Here is a 23907-nt window from a genome sequence, read left to right as displayed (position 1 = left end):
CTCTGATAAGCTCAAGCTCCTGTGATAGTTACTATGTTAACCCAGCTTGTTGAGGGTCTTCCTTTCTTTTCTCAGCATGATATCTCTTGCTGAAGATCAGCCTCTCCTGACAACATGCCCAAAGTACGTAACATGAAGTTTCACCCTCCTTGCTTCTAAGGAACACCCTGGCTGCACTTCCTCCAAGATAGATTTGTTCCTTGGTTAGTCCATGACATATTCAGTATTCATCTCCAGCACAATTCAAAGGTACTGATTCTTTTCAGTCTTCCTTTTTCACTGTCTAACTTTCAGATGCATGAGAAGCAAATGAAGAGATCATGGCATGGATCGGGCACACCTTAGTCGTTAAACTGGTATCTTTGCTCTATAGTACTTTGGAGAGGTTCATTAATGTGGAGTGTGGAAAGCAGATGTTTTATCTTATATGCTAGCATACAGGAGATATAGAATACAGAGCAATAGAGGCCTGTCTTGTGAGAAGATCATCATGCTGGGAAACATGGAAAGTCACAGAAAGAAAAACCTTCAACAAGAGGCACCGGCATGGTGACTTGAACAATGGCCCTGAGCACATCAGATGGTGAGGAGGGTGCAGAGTAGGGCAAAGTTCAGATCTGCTCTTCAGAGGGTCACTAGGAGTTGTAGTCAATTTAGTGGCACCTGACAACAACAACATAAGAGATAGCGGGTATGAGCTTCCCCAATCCAACTCCTGGACAGGTTCTTAACAGTCAGTTTCCCCAAGCAGCATGTTTTTTTTATTTCCTGGATTGCCTTTGTTGTTACTGTTTGCCATCAAGTCAGAATCGACCCATAGCTGACCCTCTGATGGGTTTACAGAGGCAGGAAATCCCATAGGAGGAGACTGCCCATCCTTCTTGCCTCCCCTAAATCCTGGTTTCCCAAGAGACCATTAAGACTGGCAAGAACATTACTGATACTAAGGAACAAAAAAAAAGGCGGGTGGGGGAGAAGCTAAATGATGGCTGGAGAAGAAAGAAGAACTGAATTTCAATTAGCAGTAGCTTTTGGTTGAGTCTTACCTGACTGTTGAAAGAGCTGACTCTCTACTATCTTAGTCATGCAGTTAAGTTTCTGCTTGACTAATTGGTTGTCTGGAATGCTCTGGATGAACTTGCAGAACAGCACGCTAGAAAAGAACCCAGAGTTTTCAAACCATCAAACTGAAGGCAGCATTAACTATACTTTCCCCTCTACGTTGAGATTCGGGTGTGGAGAGGCCTGCCTGAAAAACTCTCTGAAATGATGTGAGAGCTTGTGTCCATGAAATGACAATGGGACGCACTCCTTGCCCACTAATGGGCTCAGCCTTAGAGCTGATCTGTTTAAACGGTTACCAAACATTGAGGCCCATCACCACCTTCCAGACTTACTGTCACACTAAGAGTCTCTGGGTGGCACAAATAGTTACGTGCTTGACTACTAGCTGAAAGACTGGTGGTTCAAAATCATGAGACGCATTTCAGAAGGTAGGCCTGGGCATCTGTTTCCAAAAGGTCACAGCCTTGAATACACATGGGGTCATTCTGAGTCAGAACTGACTCTACATCAGCTGGTATAGTGGGATAACTTAACTTGCAACGTCTCCAAAATGCCTTTTCTAGCTAGATGGTCACTGTCTGGCTTTGCATTCCTGGGCACTTAGGTATAGGGCTTGAAATGTGTTATTATGCATGCACTTTTTTTTCACAGTTAATTTTATGTCTGCAGGTCTTGTTTTTCCAGAGAAAGTTTAAGTCACCTTCCAGGGCAGGGTTTGTGTCTTTTATCACCTCTGTGAATTAAAGCCCATGCAGTAGCTCAGCCCAGCCCGGCAGGGGAGCTGCCTCTCTGTTAAATTCAAGTGACAAATAACTATTCTTGCCACTCACCTCAGCTCAACAGGGTCAAACACAAGTTTAACGTCATTAATGATGCTAGGAAGGTATTTCAGAGCTGCACCCTGTAAGACACACACATTCAGTCACCATGGGGGACAAACACAACACTCACAACCTGGTCACAGAAAGACTGCATTTGGATCTTAAATAGATAACTGTACCTAGATGTTTTTGCAGCAAAAACAAAAGCTGATCTTGCTATACACATCTCTCAAAATAATTTAAGTTAAAAGACAAGAGGAAACTTTCTTGCCTTAGATATCAATAGGCCTTGCCCATTTGGAGTTTAATATTTTTTGTCTAGAAAGATGGTTAAAACTTGTTAAATTTGCCTCACAAAGTTGTCATAATAAAGAATGAATAGTAAAATTAAAAATTTAGGCTTCAGGAATTAAGTATCTTAAACTGTAAAAATTTGATGACGATGATGCTGATAAAACTTCTAAGAATCAGGGAGGGCCTTATAATAACAGCAGTAACAACAAACTGTTTCCTGTAACAGTAACAGAGTAAGTCTGTTGCACTGAAAGATCATAAATGACATTTAAGAGATACCTAAAATTGCATTTTGTCTTTGGTAAACTGACAAAAAGGCAAATGTACATGAAGGTTAAACAATGAATTTTTTTCCTTGACTTCCTTGAAGTCATATGAAAATTAACACGCATCCCTCCAAACAAGTTCAATGTTATCCCAGAACATCCTCACCCATGCATTCAGAGAATTGACCTTGATTCTGCCATGCTAACCTTGATCTTGACAGCTTCCTCCAGAGGCCTGTCCATTAGCATATTGAAAGAGAGAAATAACTTCCGGATTGAGTTATTAAATTCATCTCCGTCTTCACTCTGGCCATAAAATCTTAACAAGAAGAGACCATCAATCAGATTTCCCATCTTTTAAAGAAACCTTAGATACATGTTGCTTAAACAATGGGAGAGGCCAATGTACCTTTCAATTGAACAAAGAAAAGTAACAGAATGTTCTTTAATGGTTTTCCTTGGGTGGTGTAAATGGCAAATACATTCTCATGCTAACTGAGAGGCTGCTGGTTTCAGTCCACAGAGGCACCTTAAAAAATGGTCCAGTGATCTACTTCCAAAAGCTCCAGGCACTGAAAATCCTCAGAGCACAGTTCTACTGTGACTTGTGGAAGGTTGCCCACCATGAACTGGAATTGCCTCAGTGGCAAACAGCTTATTACTGCAGCTGTTGCTGCTGCTGATAATATTACACATACACTCAGTGCAACACTTACACATACAATTCAGCAACACTGATTATATTCCTTGAGGAGTACTATAATTTTCACATATCTTTTATGAGTTGATTCACCTCAATTAGCATGAACGGAACTGAACCTTGAGTTTCCTGTTCTAACTCTCAAGTGGTTAACGTCCACTTGATCTCACGGAGATAGTTCCTAAAAGAGCACAGTGCCCAAGGCCGAGCTTCTTCAACTGCTGTTCCCGTCAGGTGCTGCTGAGAACTCTGACTCGCAGTGATTCTACACGTAACAGAGGGAAACCTAGTCCATGTCTGCTGTGCTTTAAGCTTGTTATTGCTGTATCTGTGTCCGTTCTTCTAGGTAAATAGTCTTCCTTTCTTTCACAACCCTCCACTTTTCCAACCATGAAGACCTTCTCCAGAGAAAGGTAACATGCCCAAAGTACGTGAGGAAAGTCTCATCACATTCTTTTTCACTTAGCCTCCACTACTGTTAAGTTTCAAGAAAATATTCAGGGGAGTGTTTTGGTTTAAGTTTTACAGATGACCTCAGGGCAATAGTTTCAGAGGTCTACCTAGACACAGCTTTTTAGAAAAGACCATGTAAAGGTAACAGGAGCCAGTTAAGGAGGCTGGGAAGACAAGAGCAAAGATGTCATCTGTAACAAACTGAAATGCAAGCTCTCAACTAAATGTGCTCTGGCGGCCTAACGGTAAGGAGCTGTGCCGCCAACCCAAAGCCACGCAATTAGAATTCATCAGCTGCTCCCTGGGAGAAAGACGAGCAATCTCCTCCCATGATGTAAGCCTCTGAAAGCCGGCTGAAGGGTCAGGTATGAGTCGGTTCTGGCTAGATGGCACATAACCACAACAAGTCAGCTCTGACTGGCCAGTGGTGGAGGATTCCCCTGCAGCGATCTAAAAGACCATAATCTCTGATGCTGTACTCCTTTCCTAATGCTCTGTAGGCATTTCCATCCGGGAGGAGAGAAGCAGGAAGGTGCCACGCTTAAAGCAGCAGAGGTGGCCTGTATGCCACTTTTCCTTGGTTCACTAGCAAGGAAGGTCCAACTAGTCTTCCTAATAATGCAAAGCTTGCCTCCTTCTGTCCTCCCTCCCTCACCTTTCCTTGTCTGTTTATGAGGACCTACTCAGTTGAGTTGACATGTCAGACAATGGGTAGGGAAGGCCAGAAAAGTCTTTACACCAATGCAGCCTATAAAACCACTCTACCCATTCAACTCTCCATGGTGTCTCACTGAAATACAGATTCCTACTGAACCCACTCGACAGTAGAGGCCTCCAAAGGCACAAGAGACCTCAGTCATCACAGACTGATCACAGTACTCTGTAAACTTACAAAAGATTTGTTCATCTAGTGAGAAGTGGGGGTTTTTCCTCATTCAAAAAACCCAAAACATCAAAGGACCTTTGGTCAAAAACATTAAAAGTCCCAAACATTTTAAGTTCAAAATTGCAGTGCATATGCATATACACTAGATGGCAACTTCACTACCAAGCGCCAGCTACAGGGATGGTTTAAAATGAAAATTGTATATACATATTCAAATCTACACTTACGAGCACACACGTGTTTAAATGTCTCCTTTATTTATTATTGATACCTTGTGTTACCCAAGAAATATGTACACATTGCTGGGAAAATTATTCTATCAGAAGATTACTGGTCATTTTTAATTCACTCCACAAAGCATCTCAAAATTCTCTCGTAGTCGTTAAGTAGGAAATGACTCAGAGTTGATCCTCCAGTAGATTTTCAAAGGTAGAAACCACACATAAGGAGACTGCTCTTCTTTCTCCCAAGGAGCAGCTGGTGGATTTGAACCACTTGCCTTTGGGTTGACAGTGCAATTCCGTGTCCACTGCGGTAAGGTGCCATCAAGTCAACTATGACTCATAGAGACTCCATGAACACTTGATCTGAACCTAGTCCTACCCTGTGTCATTCTCATTATCTCTGATGGACTAGACCTCCGTGTTAAAGTCATTGGGGTAGTTTATCATGTTGAAAGTCTTTTCTTTCTTTCTATGGCCCTCCACCTTGGAGCATGACCCTCTCTCTACCTTTCCAAGCATGATGTCTTTTTCCAAGAACCGGCCCCTCCTAGTCGCATGCCCAAAGTAAGTGAGACAAAGCTTCATCATCCTTCCCTCTAAAGAGTATCTTGGTTGTACCTTCTCCAAGATATTTGTTTGTTCTTTTGATAGTCCATGGGATATTTAGTACTCTTCTCCAATATAACAACTCAAGAAACAGCAATTCTTGTTTTGTCATTCTTATTCAGTGTCCAATTTTTAGATGCATAGCAAGGAACTGAGAAGACATGGCAGCTCAGTCATTACAATGACACCGCTGCTCTTTAGCATTTTAAAGAGGTCTTTTGACAGCCTATTTTCCCAACGTAACATGTGTTTTGAGTTCCTGACTGCTGATAGCGAAGGTGCTGACTGTGAAACCAAGTACAAAATTCTTGACAACTTCAATCTTTTCTCCATTTACCATGACATTGCCCTATTGGCACAGAAGGGAGGATTTCTGTTTTCTTGCTATTTATATGTAATCTATATTTAAGGCTGTAATCTCTGATCTTCTGCAGCAAGCATTTCAAGGTTGTACTATCTGCAGAACACAGGGTGTTTATAAATCTTCCTCTAATCCTGATGCCCCATTCTTCATACAGTCCAACTTCTCAAGTGATGCACACCTTAGACACTGTTGTCATTGTCTTTAGGTGCTATTGAGTACAAGTCACAGCAACTCCACGATGAACAGATCTAACCCTGTCCTATCCTGTTTCACCCTCACAATCTCCTACACCTCAAGCCTGTCATTGCAGTCATTGTGATAATTCACCTGGTTTCAAGTCTTTTTCTCCTTTGCTGTACCCTCTCCCCAAGCATGATGCCCAAGGAATCAACCTCATTTTTTTTCTCCATCTATTCCAACAGCCATTATTCTCTGGTACTTCTAATCCACCAGCAGCACCATGAGAGAAAGATGGGCAATTTCCTTCTGTGTGTTGTACAATCTGTGAAACCTAGTGAATGGTCAGCTGTGAATTGGTTCCAACTCAGTGGTGTTGGAATGAATTGCTCATTTCTGGCGGAAATGGACTGTGCTCAACTAATAAAGGTTGACTGTTCAAATCCATTCAGAAACACTGTGGGAGAAATACATAGTGATGCTTCCATGAGAATTACAGGCAAGAAAACCTTGTGGAGCAGTTGTGCTCTGTGATACATGGGGTCAGCATGAGTTGGAATTGATTTGACAGCAAAAAGTTTGGTTTTGGTTTTCAGTATTACCAGTATTTGAGAATTTAGGAAGGAGCTATTTTCTTAATTTATTCTCTTCTATGTAGTTTGCCAAGCTTGGAAGCAGGACTGGCATCCACTTCTGTAATAGCTTGCCTCCAGAAACTCTATGAACCTGGAGAGACGATGAAAGACACCCAACCGTTGAGGACTGTCCTTCATAGGGTCGCTATGAGTCACCTGCGACTCAACAGCACTTAACAACAACAACAACATTGCACTGTTGCCTACAGGTCCAGTGACTAGGATTTTTTTGTTTTCTTGACAGTGAAATGCCATCCATATTGAAGGATGCAGTCTTTGATTTTCTCCAGCAAGTGCTTCAAGTCCTCACTTTCCGCAAGCAAAGTTGTGTCATTTGTGTGATGAAGGTTACTGATGAGTCTTCATCTAATACTGATGCCACACTCTTCTTCACGGAGACCAGTTTCTTGAATAATCTTCTCAGTATACACATAAATATGTATGGAGAAAGGATACAAGAGATTGTGGTGTGAAGAGAACACGGTTTAAAATTAGGAAAGGTGTGTGTCAAGGCAATACCCTTTTTCCTCATCATCTACAAGGCCACCAGAATTAACTTATCAATAATACAATTCACTTGATTTTCCTATTCCTTTCCCAGTATTCCAATTTTGAACAAACAGTACTACTATCCTTCTCAAGCTGAGAAGTTATCTGCAGTTATTTCCAGTATCACTGCACTACTTTATTGAATCCATCAGTAAGCCTAATGTTTGAATCAGCTCACTGTCTTCACCTGCATCATGATCACCAGCCCTTCTTCCCAAAGCATCTCTTAGTGGTTTTGACCGTCAATCTTTCATTAACTCGAGCATTCAACCCTTTCTGCTAACACCATACTCCATGTAAACTGATCTGCCTGCAGGCTCAGCCGTCTATAATCCACTCTGCACACAAGAGGTAAGATAAGCATTTAAAATGTAAACTATAAGGGAGCTCTGTTGGCGTAGTGACAAGAAGTTGCACTGTAATCACAAAGGTGCATGGTTCAAATCCACTAGATGCTCCACAGGAGAAGGAGGGGCAATCTCCTCCTGTGCCAGTTGGACCTGACTCTATGGCACACAACAACGGGGTGGGGGCGGGGAATAAATAAAAAAATAAATTAAGAGGGGGGAAATGTAAGCTATATATTTTATTACGTCCCCCACTGAAACCCTTCAGCGGCAGCGTTTCATACATGGAATAAAATCTGACCTCCTCACTGTGGCGGGGAGGACCACCTCAGCTGTCATTTACCTGTCATGTTCCCTTCTCTCACCCACTCTGCTCTCACCTCACTGTAGAGGAGCCAGTGAGGTGTGGGGTATTCTCAGCCACAGTATTTTCTCTTTCATTTTATCAATTTTAATGGAGCCATCATACTAAAAATCAAACAGGGACTAATCTTGTTCTATGGCCATATTTCATCAGGGAGCTAAGCAGGCTGTTAGCAAAGAAACATGCATTTCAGGAAACATTTTCTCCAAATATCTGAACAACCGCCATTACTTTGACTCTGTAAGTAAGGGCAGTTCATGAACCACATGTATAAGCCCCACCTGGAAGACACTTGCTATACGAAATGAACCCTGTCACTGAAATCTGCATCTCCACAAGTTTCCTGAAGGTTGCACATTCCAGCCACCTGCATCCACACCACAAGGATGAACTGCTTTCATTTGATGTTGCTATGTGCTTTCAAGTGGTCTATGACTCACAATGACCCCAAGAATACCACATCTGCACCTTGCCCTATCTTGCACCATATTCACAGTCATCGACCTGCTTCAGTCCACTGTTAAAAGTCACTGTGTCAATCTCTCATGTTAAGGGTCTTCCTCTCTTCCTCTCACCCTCCACCTTTCCTAGCAGGAAGTCTTTTTCCAAGGACTGGCCCATTCAGGCAGCATGCCCAAAGTATATGAAACAACGTTTCACCATCCTGCCTCTAATGGTTGCACCTCTCCATTATAGATTTGTTCTTCAGCAGTGTGCTGGGTACTCTGTGCTCTTCGCTGACACAATTCAAAGGTATCAATTGTTCTTCAGTCTTCCTTATTCACTCACTGGCCAACTTTCAGATGAATAGAAAGCAACAGAAAATGTCATGGCTTAGATCAGATGTACTGTAGTCTTTAAACTGATACTGTTGCTTTTTATCACTTGGGAGAGACCCTTGTCTCTTCAAGTAAATTTCCTGGTGCAGTACAACATATGAAGTCATACTAATCAGTGCAAAGGGACTTCATATGAACCTTCTTATATATATCTTTATAGTTCATCTCCACTGTTAGTCCTGGAATTCTGAAGTTTGGCAATTCTGTGGCCCAGCTGTCAGAGCTGTGAACAAACACGTGAAATTACCAGCAGAGAGAAAAGACAGAATAAACATCACAATTACCATTACCTCAAGTAGAGTACTCTAGATTGAATGATGAATCTAAACAAGAACTTTAAGGTTTTCAAAGCAGCAAAAAGCAATTCTGTTTTGCTAGAATCTTCAGCATTAGCCACATAAAAGTTCAGTACCTTGGAGAGTTTCCTAAAAAGGATGAGAAACAAAAAACTTACATCAGTGAGGCCAAGAAACAAAAAACTTAAATCAGTGGGGCCAAGTGGAACCCGGAGCTTTGGGGTCAGCTAATGGAGGGAACCTGGGGTACTTGGTAAACATGTCACTGCTCTAATGATCTCTTCCAGAATCTGCCCTGAGCACAGGAACTCCTTTGCAATTTAATTTGCTCATCTACAATCCAGGTTGAGAACTTTCCTTCCTATTATGGTACTAATACAAACAAACAAAAAAAATCAAGGCATGGAAGAGTTGAAGTGATTGAAGTCACAAGGACATCTTCGGCGCTGGAATGTTATACAGCCATCTCTATGAGCCTGCAAGGCAGGGGCTGCACCTAAGTAGTCTAACTATCTTCAATCAGATTATCTGCACTCTGTGCAAGGCTTTCAAATTCCACAAATAGAGAAGCAGATGAAAACCTCACCAAGTAGGGGAAGAGAAGCTCAACATGACTCACACAAACACTCACAATCTGAGCATACCACTGGATACAACTGTACTGAGATTAGAATGCTCTTTGTGGGTTTCTTGAGTCTTTACATTAATGTGTCTGAACCATCCTTCTGGGAATTTGAAGTTTTCCTCTACTATCAAGAATTTTTCTAGTATCATCCAAACTCCAAAGGATACATGGAGACCTGATGAAGTCTTTGATCAAATCAACCCAGATGACTATTATCTAGAGCTCTGTTCTCCACTTGGGAAGTTAGGAGATGGGAGAAAGAACTCTGTCAATGCCCTGCAGCAGGGTTCCCAGTCTAGTGGACATTCTATCTTTTGTGCTACATAACATGATATCTTTATACTAAATTTAAATCTATTCATATTAACGGAAATTAACTATATTTCTGTACCTTCATCCAAATACAACTAAGAGCTGCATTTTTAATTTACAAAAATAACACAGATCATCAGCTGACCTCATTGATTGGCAGGAAGTAACTTGGCACAATCATGCATTCATCTCTGCCCAAAACATCACCTACCAATTCCAGATTCAATCCTGTTACTATCTATAGCTTTGCTGTGTAATAATCAGAAAGCAGGGAGTGGGGGCAATGGCAAGCCACAACAACTGCACTGTAGGCCAGCAGGTCAGGATGAAGTTTCTTTAGTCTGAGGGCCATATACCAATGACAGAAAGAGACTGCGCTCTAGAAGATGTAGAGGCCACTCTTCATTATATGTAAGAAATTTTTTAAAAGTTTAAGTAACGTCTCCCTGAGATATAAAGTACTCACGGCACAGGGTTGATGACACAACCTGATCTTCTAGCAGATGTGGTCTTGCTGATTAATTCACTATCTGAACCCTTCTGACACTCATGCCAATTCTACTACCACCCAGTTCCTAAGATCTTGCACCTGGTTGTCTGTCCTTGACCCTGCAGTTCTGCCCCTGACTGACTACCTTCTCCTTTGTGGACTCCATACTCTTATTAAAGAGTCACAGGCTTATCTCTTCTACAACTACCCACAAGCAAAGGATTGAACTGATTCCATTTTCAAGGTTACAACACATAGATGGTTCCTTATGCTACCAGCAGCTTAGAACAAAAGTCTTTACCCAGAGGAACCTCTACATAACTTATAATCTTCCCCTTTCTCAACAATCCAACCCTGAGTGTACAAATCCAACAAGCCAACAATAATAGGTCCCTTGAATCATACTTACACATATGCCAAAGTGGCACTGAAGTGCTTGTAAATGTAGGTTTCAAGTACAGTGTTAAAATGCTGGAACCTGATGTCTCCGATCAGTGAAATAATCAGCACCTGTCACAGGTGAGAAACAGAAATGAGGCATGGCACTGTCAGCAAGCCGCCCTCTGTCCTCCTGCTGGCTCCTTTTCTAACCTCTATCTCTTTAGCCTCCCAAAGTCATTATTCCAGAGGAGAAGTACAGTCTTAGAGCTCATATTTATTTAATGTATAAAGAAAAGGACTATATGTTAGAAACAGTGAAGAAACCAGTAAAAGCCAGTATGTATCTCGTCTCAGAAAGGTAACGATTTCAAAGAGAACACAGTCTCTTTCAGTACAAGTAATGGAAATCAGGGGAAGGTAGGACAGAAGATAAAGGATATATAAAGCGGTTTTCATAAAAGTCCTTAAGATGCAGATTTTTAAATACTCTATGATATTTTTCTTCTGAAAGTGGCACTGTTACATGTGCTTGAGTAAGAAACTACTTACTGCTGACCCTCCAGTGAGTTTTCAGAGACTATAAATTATAATTTTTCACTGTAACAGTGTAAATATGAAAAACTTAGAGGCTAAGAACAAAACATGTATTTGACTGCTTACCAGTGCATCAAACACAAGAAAGTCATAAGTTTCATTGTCTGACATTTCCATCATGATGTTAAAAAGTGCATCTAGTGTATCCTGCAAAAACTAAAGAGGAAAAAGGAAAAAACAAGGTTATTTTAGTGCTTTCAGTTCAGCGTCAGAAATTCTGGGGAAATGAAGATGTAATAGTTTTAAAAAAATAGTATTTTTTTTTAAATAGCTTATCATCGTAGGTAAAAATTTTAAGCACCAGAGATATAAAAGACTATTTCTAACAACAACTGAACATACCTTAACAATCTCGCCTCCATCCACCTCCATTAACTTCTTAAGATTATGTTTAATATTCTGGGAGTTGGAACGCCAATTTAACAAGCCTAACAAGTCAACTAGGAAAAATAAGCAGAAACCATACATATATTAGACACTGAGCAGGAGAAATAAACCATATTATTTCAAGACACAACTACAGAACTCTCTAGAAAACATAACTGTTCTTAATTGTAGCTCGTGCAAGAAGGATATTACATGCTCTTAAATTTTTTCCTAAATAAGAGAAAAGCCTAGTGGTTCTCCTTCATTCTTTAAAGTAGAAAAAATATGTATAAAATGACATCTAACCCAAACTCACATTTCTCAAATTATGACATCACTATCTTCAAAACTGTACCTAAAAAGTACTCCCTACTCCCTATCCCTACCCTCTGCCTCTTGACAACAAAGTTTGTCCATGTATACAACCTTCCCATCTTTAATTATTAATGTTTAATCTGTTCCTTAGCATTAAGTATAGGATATACTTAAGATATACAGATTTAATTCCACACACATATATACCTCAGTTCCACATACATATACACTTTAATTCATTTAAACAGTATAAGCACATAGAAGACTCTGTATTTTTAATTTGGATGAGAAATCGGAGGCTTTCTGTGATCACACAACTACTGGTGAATAGTATAAAGATAATTTAATCATAGATTTTTTTAACAAAGAAATTTTTTAATGATTTTAATGAACATTTACAGAGATTTTGGATTTCCATTCATTCATTGCTGCACTTCTCTTCCCGCCCAGCCCTCCCCTACCCCAGTTCACTCCTCTCTTTTAAAAGTAAAAGAAACACTCCCTCCCTGGTACACAACCCCCCATCCCACCCCCCCAAGTACATTCCACTATGCAACCTTAATTGTGGACTCTTGTGATAACCATAATACCATATCAGATATTTTTATGATTCAAAACAAACATGCTCTTCCTACTCTTATCATATCTTCATTCCAGAGTTCACTGATGAAATAAACAGACACGGCAATATGACAGACTGGTATTCCAAAGAAAAACAAGGAAGATTCATGGTCCTTAGGTAAGTATGGGATAAAAATCTTGAGATTTTTTTTTACTTAAAACATAAGACTTTTAAACTCATAGATTTAACAAATGTGTAATTACTGGAAATATCACAGGAAAACATAGCAAAGATAAGAACAATTACGATTTTGTCATTTTGTTTACAATCCCAAACAGATTTTTACAGAGCATTACCAGATACTCAACGTCAACTAGTAGCAACAACATTTAGTGAAAGAAGCGATACATACTTATTAACTAATATGTTTCTGTATAACAATTATCTATCTATCTGTCTATCAATAAAATTATCAATAAATAAGGTGGGGTTTTTTTGGAGATTTTTTTTTTTAAAAAATCTGTATCTCAACCTAAAGGTACAGATTTACAAATCTCTGAATGACAAAACCAGTTAACATGATTGGCTGCTCAAAGCTGTTAGAATTTCAAGTTCACTCAGAGGTGCCTCAGAAGAAAGGCCTGGAGACCTCTAGCCCCCTAAAAATCAGTCACTGGAGAGGGAGCACAATTTTACTCGCCTACACATGGAGTCCGCACAAATTAGAAGCGATTCAGTGGTAAAGGGTTTGTGTATATCTATCTTGGAAGAAGTGTAGCCATAAAGCTCCTTAGATTGAAGACGGTAAGATTTTGTCTCAAAAACGTTAGATGTGTATGTGTATGGTCAGGAGGGGCCAGTCCCTGGAGAAAAGTATCATACGTGGTAAAGCTGAGTCACTGTTAGGTGCTGCTGAGCTGAGTCACAGCAACCCTATCTATACACAACATGGCAAAACCTTGCCCAGTCCCGTATCACCCACACAATCTCTACTGTGCTTAAGCTCATTGCTCTTGCAATCTCTGTGTAAAACCAGTGTGGATGTCAATGAGTGAGGGTCTTCATCTCCTTCTCTCACCTTCTACTTTTCCTAACACAAGTCTTTTTTTCCAAGGACTGACCTCTCCTGACATCATGAAAAAAATTTCATGGTCAGGAAAAAAAAAAGGAAACTTCGACAAGGTGAAGTGACGCAGTGGCCGCCCCACAGTAGTGATTTGAGGATGGGGCATGACCAAGCAGTGTCTTGTTCTGCTGTGCACAGGTCACCAGAGGTCAGAAGTCAGAAACAACTCACTGGGAATTGTCCACTATGAATGTCCCAACACAGGGCCCCACACTTGCAGTGAATTGATACATGAAGGAAACAGAACTTCCTTTTCTTTTTCCTGGAACAACAAATCTATTTTCTCCATCTTTACAGACCCAGCAACAAGCAATCCCATACAAACGGATCTGTTCTCTTTAAAACAAGAAGATGAATGGAAGGATGAGCTACTTTCAATAAAATCTGTTTGTAACAAGCCCTGGTGAGTCTGAATAGTTCTAAGGCTTAGAAGACAAGCCTCCGGGCACAGTCTAGAGTGAAAGCAGAGCAGCGATGTCTTTTAATTAGTGAACTCCCTTATACAGTTGAAGGCTTCTTCAGCTTTTGCTTTTTCAGAATAAATGAAGTATCTTGAAAATTTCTGAAAAACCAGAAGCAAATGTATAAACAAGCAGCTCTTCTCTCCCCAATGCACCTCATCTCTGCGGCTCTCCGTTTCTGGACGAGGCTGGGAACAGTACAGATCACTGTACTGGCTGAGCAGAGTGCTGCCTCTTTACACCTTCTCTGAGCCAAGCATTTAGTTAAGACATTGCATTTTTTCATGTGTGAAAACTGGTTTTGAAATACAAATATCAGAAATGGGTATGACAAGATAAAGAGCACAGAACTCTTCAGTGGAATGATCTGTGATAATAACACTGTCCCTCTGTGTTGTCCACGATGTGTCTCTTACTAGCCACGGATTACGACGCACTTGAATGTGAATAATGTTAACTGAGAGACTGAACTTACCATCTCTTTCGTCTGAATTTCACTAACTACATGTGCTGAGTGGTCACTGCACTGGAATAGTACCAGTAGCTCTGAGGGAGAAAGTCTGGCAATCTCCTCCCTTGTGCTTTACAGCGTCAGAAACCTGGGGAAGGGTCACTCAAGAGTCAGTTCTGACTCAAAGGCACTGATCAACCTCCACATACAATCACTGACCTTGCACCACCATCTACACATAGATGGCCTCTTCATCTCTTTTGGGCTCTGTTGTTTTTGTTAAATTCTGTTGAGTCACCTACAAGTCATAGCAACATTATGTACAATAGCTCTGAAGCCTGCCCTGTCCTGAACCAGTCCTGCTGACTCTGACCTCACCGCCCCAGTTACTTTATCAATCCATCTCATCCAGAGTCTTCCTCTCCTGTGGTTTCCCTCCACCTTTCTTACCATGATATCCTACTCCAAGGATTGGTCCCTCTGGGCCATGTGCCCAAAATATGTAAGACAGAGCTTCAAAATCCTAGCCTCAAAAAAAAAAAAAATCCTAGCCTCCAAGGAGAAACTTGGTTTCACTATCTCCAAGCCAGATCTACTTGTTTTCCTGGCAGTCTATGGTATGTTTAAGACTCTTCTCCCGCACCGCAACTCAAAGGCATCAATTTGTCTTCTATTATCCTTAGTCACTGTCCAGCTCTCTGATGCATAGTAAGTAACTGCAAAGACCATGGACTGGATCACTCTAGATTGACATCATTGCTTCTCAATACTCTGGAAAAGTCCCTGACCGCAGATTTACCTAACTCAATTTGTCTTTTGTTTTCCTCACTGCTGGTGCCAAGAGTGTTGACTGTGGAGCTGAGCAAGCTGTTAACTGTTAACAACCTCAATCTCTTCTCCATCCATAATGGTGCTTCCAATTGGCTCAGTGGTGAGAATCTTTGTCTTCTCGATGTTGAGCTTCAATCCATATTGAAGACTACATTCCTTGACCTTCTGCAGCAAGAGCTTCAGGTCCACCTCAGTTTCAGCAAGCAAGGCTGTGTCATCTGCATAATGTAGGTTATTGATGAGTCTTCCTCCAATCCTGATGCCGCATTCCTCCTCATAAAGCCTAGCCTCCCAAATGATCTGCTCTGCATATAGATTGAAAAAGCATGGAGACAAGAAACATCCCTCACGCACGCCCTTCCTGATTTTGAACTATACCTGGGTTCTGACACCCCACTAAACCTAATAGGTTTAGAGCATCTAGAAGATAAGTTGACTTAGATTTCAATAAATCAAGAATTTAAATCAAGGATGTACTTACTGCCTGTCGAAGATATGCCTAAATATTTAATTTGGTGGTAACAAAAAGTGTGATTCATAGCTTCAGAAACCCTTCTGGAGGGGCAGCAATGAGCTGTTCTGACTCCAGGGTAATGAGTTGGAGGCTTTTTTTATACTTATTTTGTTTGTACTCCTTTGAATTCTAATTTGGAAAGGATAATCATTCACTGGAGGTTTAATAAATGCTATCTATCCTCCTGCAATATTATTTCTGGATAGTTCCTGAAAGCACATTTTTCTCAAGTCTATTAAAAGAATCTTAATGACACAATGATTAAAGCACTTGGCTACCAATCAAAAGGTCAACAGTTCAAACTCAACAACTTCTCAGAAGAAGGACGTGTAGTCAACAACCATAGGCTTTCCAGTCTTCCACCCTATAGGGCGTTCATAAGTTGGAAATTACTCAATGGTAGTAGATTTGGTTTATAGTCTATATCCTACTTGGTTTAAAATGAATATTCTGTAATCTTACAAGAAAACCTTGAAAATTAAGAAATATAAGAACCATTCACCCTTTCATAATTATTCTTTATGATCATGTTTTTCTTTGCATATTATTATGGTAGTAATGACAGAAAAACACTCATATAGTAAAATTTCTTTTTATCTATATTTGTTTATATTATGCTTTGAAACAGAGCCGTACATACATTTTTTGTTGTTGTAATGTGTAATGTTGTTTGATCAGAACCAACTCATAGCTGGCCCTCCAGCAGCTTTTCAGAAGCTGTAAATCCTACAGGAAGGATGATGATTGGCCATTTTTCTCCAGCGAAGCAGCAGGTGAGTCCCAGCTGTGAGCCTTTGGGTTGGGAGGATTGTTCCTTGCCTCCAGGCCAACAAAGCTTCATGAGCGTGTGTGTGTGTGTGTGTGTGTGTGTGTGTGTGTACGCTACTCCCACTTTAAAGAGGAGGAATAGACATGGATGGAGAAGGTGGCATGACCAAAAATAGCTACTAGCTGGTAGAGCTTGCATTTGAACGCAAGTGACTCTAAATTAAATTTGAACCCTATTTTACTCCAAATTGCCTTTACATATTTACACAAATACTAGAATCACACTGCACATACAGTTAAAATTTCCCACGTTCTTCATTGTTTTGAAATCTAATTTAGCGGCTACATAAATTTTATCATGTAAGTACTTATGACTATGTATAAGTTAGTTTTGTCCTACTCTCAGACATTTAGGGGCTTCTGATAACTCCCTATTAAAAGTAATAGCAAAATCTTCTCATACCCACATGTTTGTGCACGTTTCTCATTGTTTACTTAGGTTCAATTTCCTCAAGTCATATTACTGCGTGAAAGGGTCTGAATACATTTAAAGTCTTTGTTTATCTTCTAAATCACCTTCTAAAATACTGTATCACTTTCACTGCCATCAAGTTTATTATTTTATGTTTCCACAGCATGAGTTGTATGACTGACACAATTTAGTCATATTTTCTATGAAGCCCAGAATTCTGTCTAACTTAATTTCTGATGAATATGCTTTCACTTTCCCATATGCATCAGCCCTGAACTTTACTCTTGTTGAGTCTAGCCACTTGTCCAAGTTGAAATACAATCCTTATTCTCTAACTAATCATGATTCATAAAGACAAATCCAACACCAACCCCTTCCAGAGATCAATCACCATCTGATCCTCAAGTATACTTTATATCTAAACTGTTTTGTCTATCTTAGGATTTGCCTAAAGTAGAATCCCTGCCAGTTACCTAGCTCAAATCCACTGCGATGCCAAAGGAATGAATCCTCTACGCAGCACGTGGGGGATAGAATTTTAATGGCAAGTTCCCTGGGCAGTGAATGCTTAGCTCATTAGGTACAAGGGCAGCACTTTACATACTATGCAAGTTAAATGAATCAGAAGCTATTCTTGGCTCTGACATGCCAAGTTATACACGACAGAAGTTAAAACTGATATTAAGAGATCTGAAGGAGCCTCAAAACAAAGCTCTGGACTGTTCAGATGAGTTTGTGGAAAATTCCTGGCTGCTTGGAAAAAATAGTAAGAGAATGAATGGGCAAAAGGATATTTCTAACAGGAAATCTCCTTGTTCTTTGCCGTACCTGTTTGGTCAGGAGACTGATTACATTTCTTTGTCATTATTATCCTTTTATTATCAACATCTCTTGTTCTATGTATTATACAGAACCCATTACTGGAGGTTTCTATTTTACTTGGTCAGTAACACTCAACATAGTCCTTGAAGAGCTAAAAGCTGAAATGAAAATGCCCATAATCCCACCTCTGAAGATAAAGCCTCACAGGGTCCAGCCCCATGGGTCCCATAAAGACACCCACAAAGACCAAATGAAAGCTGATGCTGATGTCACTGTGATCACCACACATACCGTTCTGGGTCAGCTTTGTGGAGCAAATGAGGGTGGCAATCTGAAAGCTATCCTTAGTGCTCTCCTTCGTTGGAGTAAAGCTAGCCAGGTTTTTAGCTGCCTGCAGCTCTTTTTCTTCCAACTCTGTCTTGGTGCCAGGTAAGGTCAGGTAGAATTTGGCATCTTCCATTTTCTTATTGTCACCCTGGAAGAATAGGAGGCAGGGAACAAGTTAGGAACACTAAATGCTAGGCAAAATTTCTATCATGTACAAAGAGTTGTACTGTGAACACTGTGTTTTGTGTTGTGTTTTTTTTTTGTTTTACTTTTTTATTATTAATTTCAATGAAAATTTACATACACTTTGGATTTCCATTCATTCACTGCATTCATCCATTCATTTTTCTCCCCTCCCAATCCTCCCCCCTAGTGAACTCTTCTCTTTGAAAAGTAAAAGAAAAGTTCCCCCATTGTTTTACAATCCCTCCCCCCAGGTCCACTCCACTATGCAGCCTTCACTCTGGACTCCTGTCATGACAAAAATACCTAACCACATATCCCTTTTAAACAGTTTTTTCCCTCATCTGTTTCACTGTAGTATATGTTACTAAACCCATCTTTCTCAGTCTCCACCCACCCCCGTTTTACAACAGCAGGATCATGCAGTATTTGTCCTTTTGTGACTGAGATACTTCACCCAGCATAATGTCCTCCAGGGCCACCCATTTTGAATACTGCATGAGTTCTTTGTTTTTCAATGCAGCATAGTATTCCACTGTGTGACTATGCTACAACTTCTCTATCCATTCGTTTGCTGATGAACACTTAGGTTGTTTCCAACTCCTTGCTACTGTGAACAAAGCTGCAATAAACACGGGTGTGCATATATCTGCTTGGATGTCAGTTATGGTCTCTTTGGGGTATATTCCCAGTAATGGAATTGCTGGTTCAAATGGTATCTCTATTCACAAATTTTTGAGAAAGCGCCACACTACCTTCCACAGTGGCTGCACCATTTTACACTCCCACCAACAGTGAATAAGGGTTCCAGTTTCTCTACAACCTCGCCAGCATTTGTTCCTTGCTGTTCTGTCAAATTTTGCCATCCTCACTGGGGTGAGATGATATCTCATAGTTGTTTTGATTTGCATCTCTCTTAGAGCTAGGGATTTTGAACACTTCTTCATGGGCTTGTTAGCCATCTGAATGTCTTCTTTGGTGAAGTATTGAACACTATGTTTTTTACCAAAAGAAGCATGGCTTCATCAAATTCCACTTAATATTCTTTCCACTGCTATTTTGATACCTTTCCACAGAAGTTTAAACATACAGCACAAAAAGTGAATTTACTGAGTGAAAATGGAGCAAGCTGTAAGCTAGAGATGATTCCTTTCTCTGTTTTAAATAAGCAAACATACTAGAAAGCAGAGTTGGGGATTGTTTTGGTTCGGTTTCGCGTTTTTTTTAGTTAACCTATAAATGGTCAAAATTATATTTCACTGGGTTAATGAAGGCAAAAATGAAGTGTTAAGCTTTCCAGAACTATTTATAAGCTTGGTTTTCTTGTTATGTGCCCCTGAGTCAGAACTAACTCATAGCTGACCCTCCACAGGCTTTTCAGAGGCTGTAAATTGCATGGGAAATGGCCCATCTTTCTCTTATGAAGCAGTTGGTAGATCTGAACCACCTACCATTGGGTTGAAAGTGCAACTCCTTACTGTTATGCCATCAGGAGGGGGAGAAAGGGAGGAAAACGTCCATCTATGAATGAATGAAAATCTAATCTTTCTAGAACCTTCATTAAAATCACAAAAAATAAATTGGGGGGGGGTGTACCCAGAGAAGACTAAATAGATGCATCACAAAAGGTACCAACTGTCAGAAAAGCCCTCTGGATATTGTTGGGTAAGACAAAATCTTCCAGCCTCTAAGCTGTACTCTGGAATCTCAGTAGTAGGAAGGAACAAAGTGGCCCAAACTGTGAGGGAAGGAAACAACGCCGCACTAGGGCAGTAATGGTGCCTGGCCAGGGGCGGTATGAAAACCACATCTGACTACAACCACCACACTCAAACCAATCCCACACAGAGGAGACAAGTCGGCCCCTTTGTTCCTCCCTTGCTGTGGAACACCATTTTCAACAGTGGCTGACTAGCTCTTTAGAAGACTAACTAATGCAACTCTCTCTCTCTTCCCAGCATGGGGTTGGAAGAAGACAGATCCAGCCTCTGGGACTCCTAGAAATTAAGGGGCAAGAAAACACAGTGATGCAGAGGCTTCTGACACATGTACAGATCTCTCTAACAAGGGAACGTCTTCAAAGCCAGTTTCAATGGTAGTAAACCATTCCCAACAGCCCTCTGAGCACCTTGTAAATCACCAGATCGTGTCGCCCGTCCTGCAGCGTGGTGCCATCCGGGTTCATGAGCTTCACAAAGGCCACCCCAAATGCTCGCTCTGATTTATCTCTGGCTGAAAAGACAGAAACGTGTGTGAGCAGAGCAGACATCAGGAGGTGATAGCTGCGATGAAAGATCTTGTTTCTTACGTGCAGTGTGACATTCCACCATGCTATCACAAACAGTTCAGCAAGTGGCAATAAGCTATACACGACATATTTAAGAATGTAATTCCCACAGAGAAATCTTCTGTTACCCCCTATTATGTTCAGCTTCCAAGGTTGTTGTTAGAAGCTGTTGAGTCAAGTACAACTCATAGTGACCCTATGAACAAAAGATCTGAACCCTGTTATGTGTTGTGCCATCCTCACACTTCCTGACACACAAGAGCCCATTGCAACAGTCACTGTATCAATCCATCTGGTTGAAGGCCTTCCTCTCCTTCCCTAACCCTCCACCCTTCCTAGAATCATGTCCCTCTCAAAGGAATAGCCTCTGCTAGCAACATGCCCAAAGCATGTGAGGCAAAGCCTCATGATTTTTGCCTCCAAAGAGCTCTACAGCTGCACCCTCTCCAAGACATATCAATTCATTCTTTTGGTGGTCCAAGAGATGTTCAGTACTCTTCTCCAACACCACAGCTCAAAGCATCAATTCTTCTTCTGTCATCCTTATTCACTGTCTAGCTCTCAGATACATAACAAGTGGTTGGAAAGACTAGGGCCTGAATCAGACACATCTTAACCCTCAAATTGACATCATTACTCCTCAACAATTTGGAAAGGTCTCTAACCGCAGATTTCATCAGCAATGGGCTGGAAGCCTCTTATTTAAGCAATGAGGTCCTGGTGAGCAGGCCTTTGTAGTTAAGTCAGTTGGGTGTGCTGCCTGAGTCTCCAGCTTGGAGCAGCTGGATTATGGAGGGTTAAGCTGTTTTGATTTACTTTACTTTAAAGTCAGCTTCCAATATTCTCTAGTAAATAAGATACATATCTACAAGATTCTGCAAATGACTGAGTGTGAGTGTAAACAATGACTTCCCATTCATGTCACCTGCACATCCTACGTCCCTCTGGAACCCATCCTTTTCTCTCTATCCCTTCTGCTTCTATATGCATTTCAAGACTCCAGGTTTCTGCCACCACCCAAGATTTTTCCTTTCTAAGAAGTTGACATCTGGATCACAGAACATTTGGAAAAAGCTTAGCCTCCCAAGAACATGGAGTCTGTGTGCTTGGCATGGTGTCTGACTGGAGTAACCAGGGAACCGTTCTCACCACAGACATGGCACTAAGATTAGCTGTGAGTCAGGCAGCATTCACACTGGCTGAGTGAATAACTGAGTAGTTATTCAACAGTCCACAGTGAATAACACCAAATGCTTACACAACAATTTATCTATTCTCTTCTTGATAGTAATTTGGGACAATTTTAACTTTAGGTTGGTACCAAAAAAGGTCTATGCGCAGGTAGCACAAAAAATAAAAAACGCTATATCCCCTTTCAATGCCTTCTTCCATAACAAAGCATCCTTCATGATCAGACTACAGCTCAGCTGCACTCAAGACTGTCTAGTTGTCAATCTAGGTTCTGTCATGTATTCACCTGTGATCATGAGACACATTTAATCTCTGTTACTCAGAACCACTAAAATGCGGATGTACCTGATAAGATTATCCTGGGTAATAAACAAGACAATGTAGAAACACTACTTCACAAAGTGGCTGGCAGGAAACACAGATGCAATAAATAGTAGTTTAGTATTTTTTAGAGTCATACTGAATTGATGACATTTTGGATCTTTTGACCTATACATGCAACTTCCTATGGTTCAACCTAATAAGTTGCAAGGAGAGACCAGTCCTTGGAGAGGGACATCATACTTGGGAGGGTGGAGGGATGGTGCAGGAGAGGAAAGCCCTCTATGAGGTGGACTGATTCAGTGACTGGTGTAATCGGGACGGGTGTGTCAGAGGCAGTGAGATTGGCACAGGACAGAGCAGAGTTTAGGGCTGCTGTATATAGGGTTACTATGAGTCACAAGCAACTTGACGGCACATTACAACAACCACCACCACCTCCCATTTTGATCATGTTTAACTCAGTTTCATTCATCAAAACATATCTTCAATGTCACCCTTTGCTGGCCTATCTTTAAGTCTCAACTTAAACGCAGAACCCTGTATACAGAAATCCCCCTAGCCTGGATCGGGTACCCCTGCTAAGTGCTCCTGGACAACTCCTACATCACCCTCCAGCACATCTCATACAACTTCATCCTTAATCACATGATCTTTGGTTCCTTTTCCTGCCTGGATCAAAGATGTTCTTTGAAGTTATCCTATTTGCTGTCATGTACCCAAAGCCTAGCCTGCAGCCTAGAATGAAATGGTATTCAATAAATCCATTTTGGAATGAGAGATTAATTTTGGATACAGTGTTGAATGAGAACAAAGACATCTCTAGACATTCTGTGATAAATCTGAAGAGAATCAATTTTCTTTTCTGTTCATGATTTAGCGCATGAAATCATAAATTGTGATCTAAGACTTAAAATAGTTTTTCAGGGTGAGAACATAAGTTTCTATTAAACAATTTGAGAGGGTAGGATATAAAACAAAAAAATGAAACTTTTCTTTTTGTAAGATATCTCAGCAATATGACAACATGCAGTGTGAATTTCTAGGAGATAAAATATACGGTCTTTCTCACATTCCCTTGATTACAAAACCCCTTTTCTACTAGATCAACAAGTATTTTTAGAATATTAATATCCTATAAGAATTAGTGAAGCATTCCATATTTTTAAACAATCTTCTAGGTGGTATCGCACTGGTCTGTGCACTGCTGTACCGAGGTAACTCGTGGTTGCTGTGAACACTGGGACACTGATGTGCCAAACGTGGTAATGGTTACCCATGGTGGACAGTGTTTGCTGGAGCTTCCCGACTAAATCAAACCTAGAAGCAGGAGCAGCATCCACTTCAGAAACGACTTGCCTCCGGAAACTCTATGCACGAACAGTGCTCAAGTATTCGTTCACAGGGTCGCTATGAGTCATCTATGACACAACAACACCAAACAACAACAACAACAATAAGAATTGTCTCTCCAGGCCAGGTTTAGAAGAGGCCATGGTACTAGGGATATTGTAGCTAATGTTAGATCAATCTTAGCTGAAACCAGGGAATACCAGAGGAATGTCTGTGTTTCACTGACTATGCAAAGATGTTTGTTGTGTGGAGCACAACAAACTGTGGTT

At 40.7% G+C, this 23907-nt stretch overlaps 1 protein-coding gene across 1 annotated transcript in view; it reads right to left on the bottom strand.

Annotated features, from left to right (window-relative positions):
- The window catches only part of DOCK5 (dedicator of cytokinesis 5), a 242031-nt gene that overhangs the window by 87363 nt on the left and 130761 nt on the right, over positions 1-23907 (bottom strand). The window contains exons 17-25 of the mRNA XM_006884916.1: positions 20615-20718; positions 18268-18451; positions 11631-11728; positions 11355-11444; positions 10723-10823; positions 8881-9015; positions 2654-2765; positions 1896-1966; positions 1047-1153 (exon numbers count right to left, since the gene is read on the bottom strand). Of these exons, the coding sequence (XP_006884978.1) occupies positions 1047-1153; positions 1896-1966; positions 2654-2765; positions 8881-9015; positions 10723-10823; positions 11355-11444; positions 11631-11728; positions 18268-18451; positions 20615-20718 (1002 nt within the window). The remainder of the gene's footprint in view (positions 1-1046; positions 1154-1895; positions 1967-2653; positions 2766-8880; positions 9016-10722; positions 10824-11354; positions 11445-11630; positions 11729-18267; positions 18452-20614; positions 20719-23907) is intronic.

The sequence above is a fragment of the Elephantulus edwardii genome, unplaced genomic scaffold (assembly GCF_000299155.1).
Source record: "Elephantulus edwardii isolate Elephantulus edwardi_28Jun2011 unplaced genomic scaffold, EleEdw1.0 scaffold00038, whole genome shotgun sequence".
Lineage (NCBI taxonomy): Eukaryota > Metazoa > Chordata > Mammalia > Macroscelidea > Macroscelididae > Elephantulus > Elephantulus edwardii.
The sequence above is the reverse complement of the archived record's forward strand: the minus strand, read 5'-3'. Positions and strand labels throughout refer to the sequence as shown.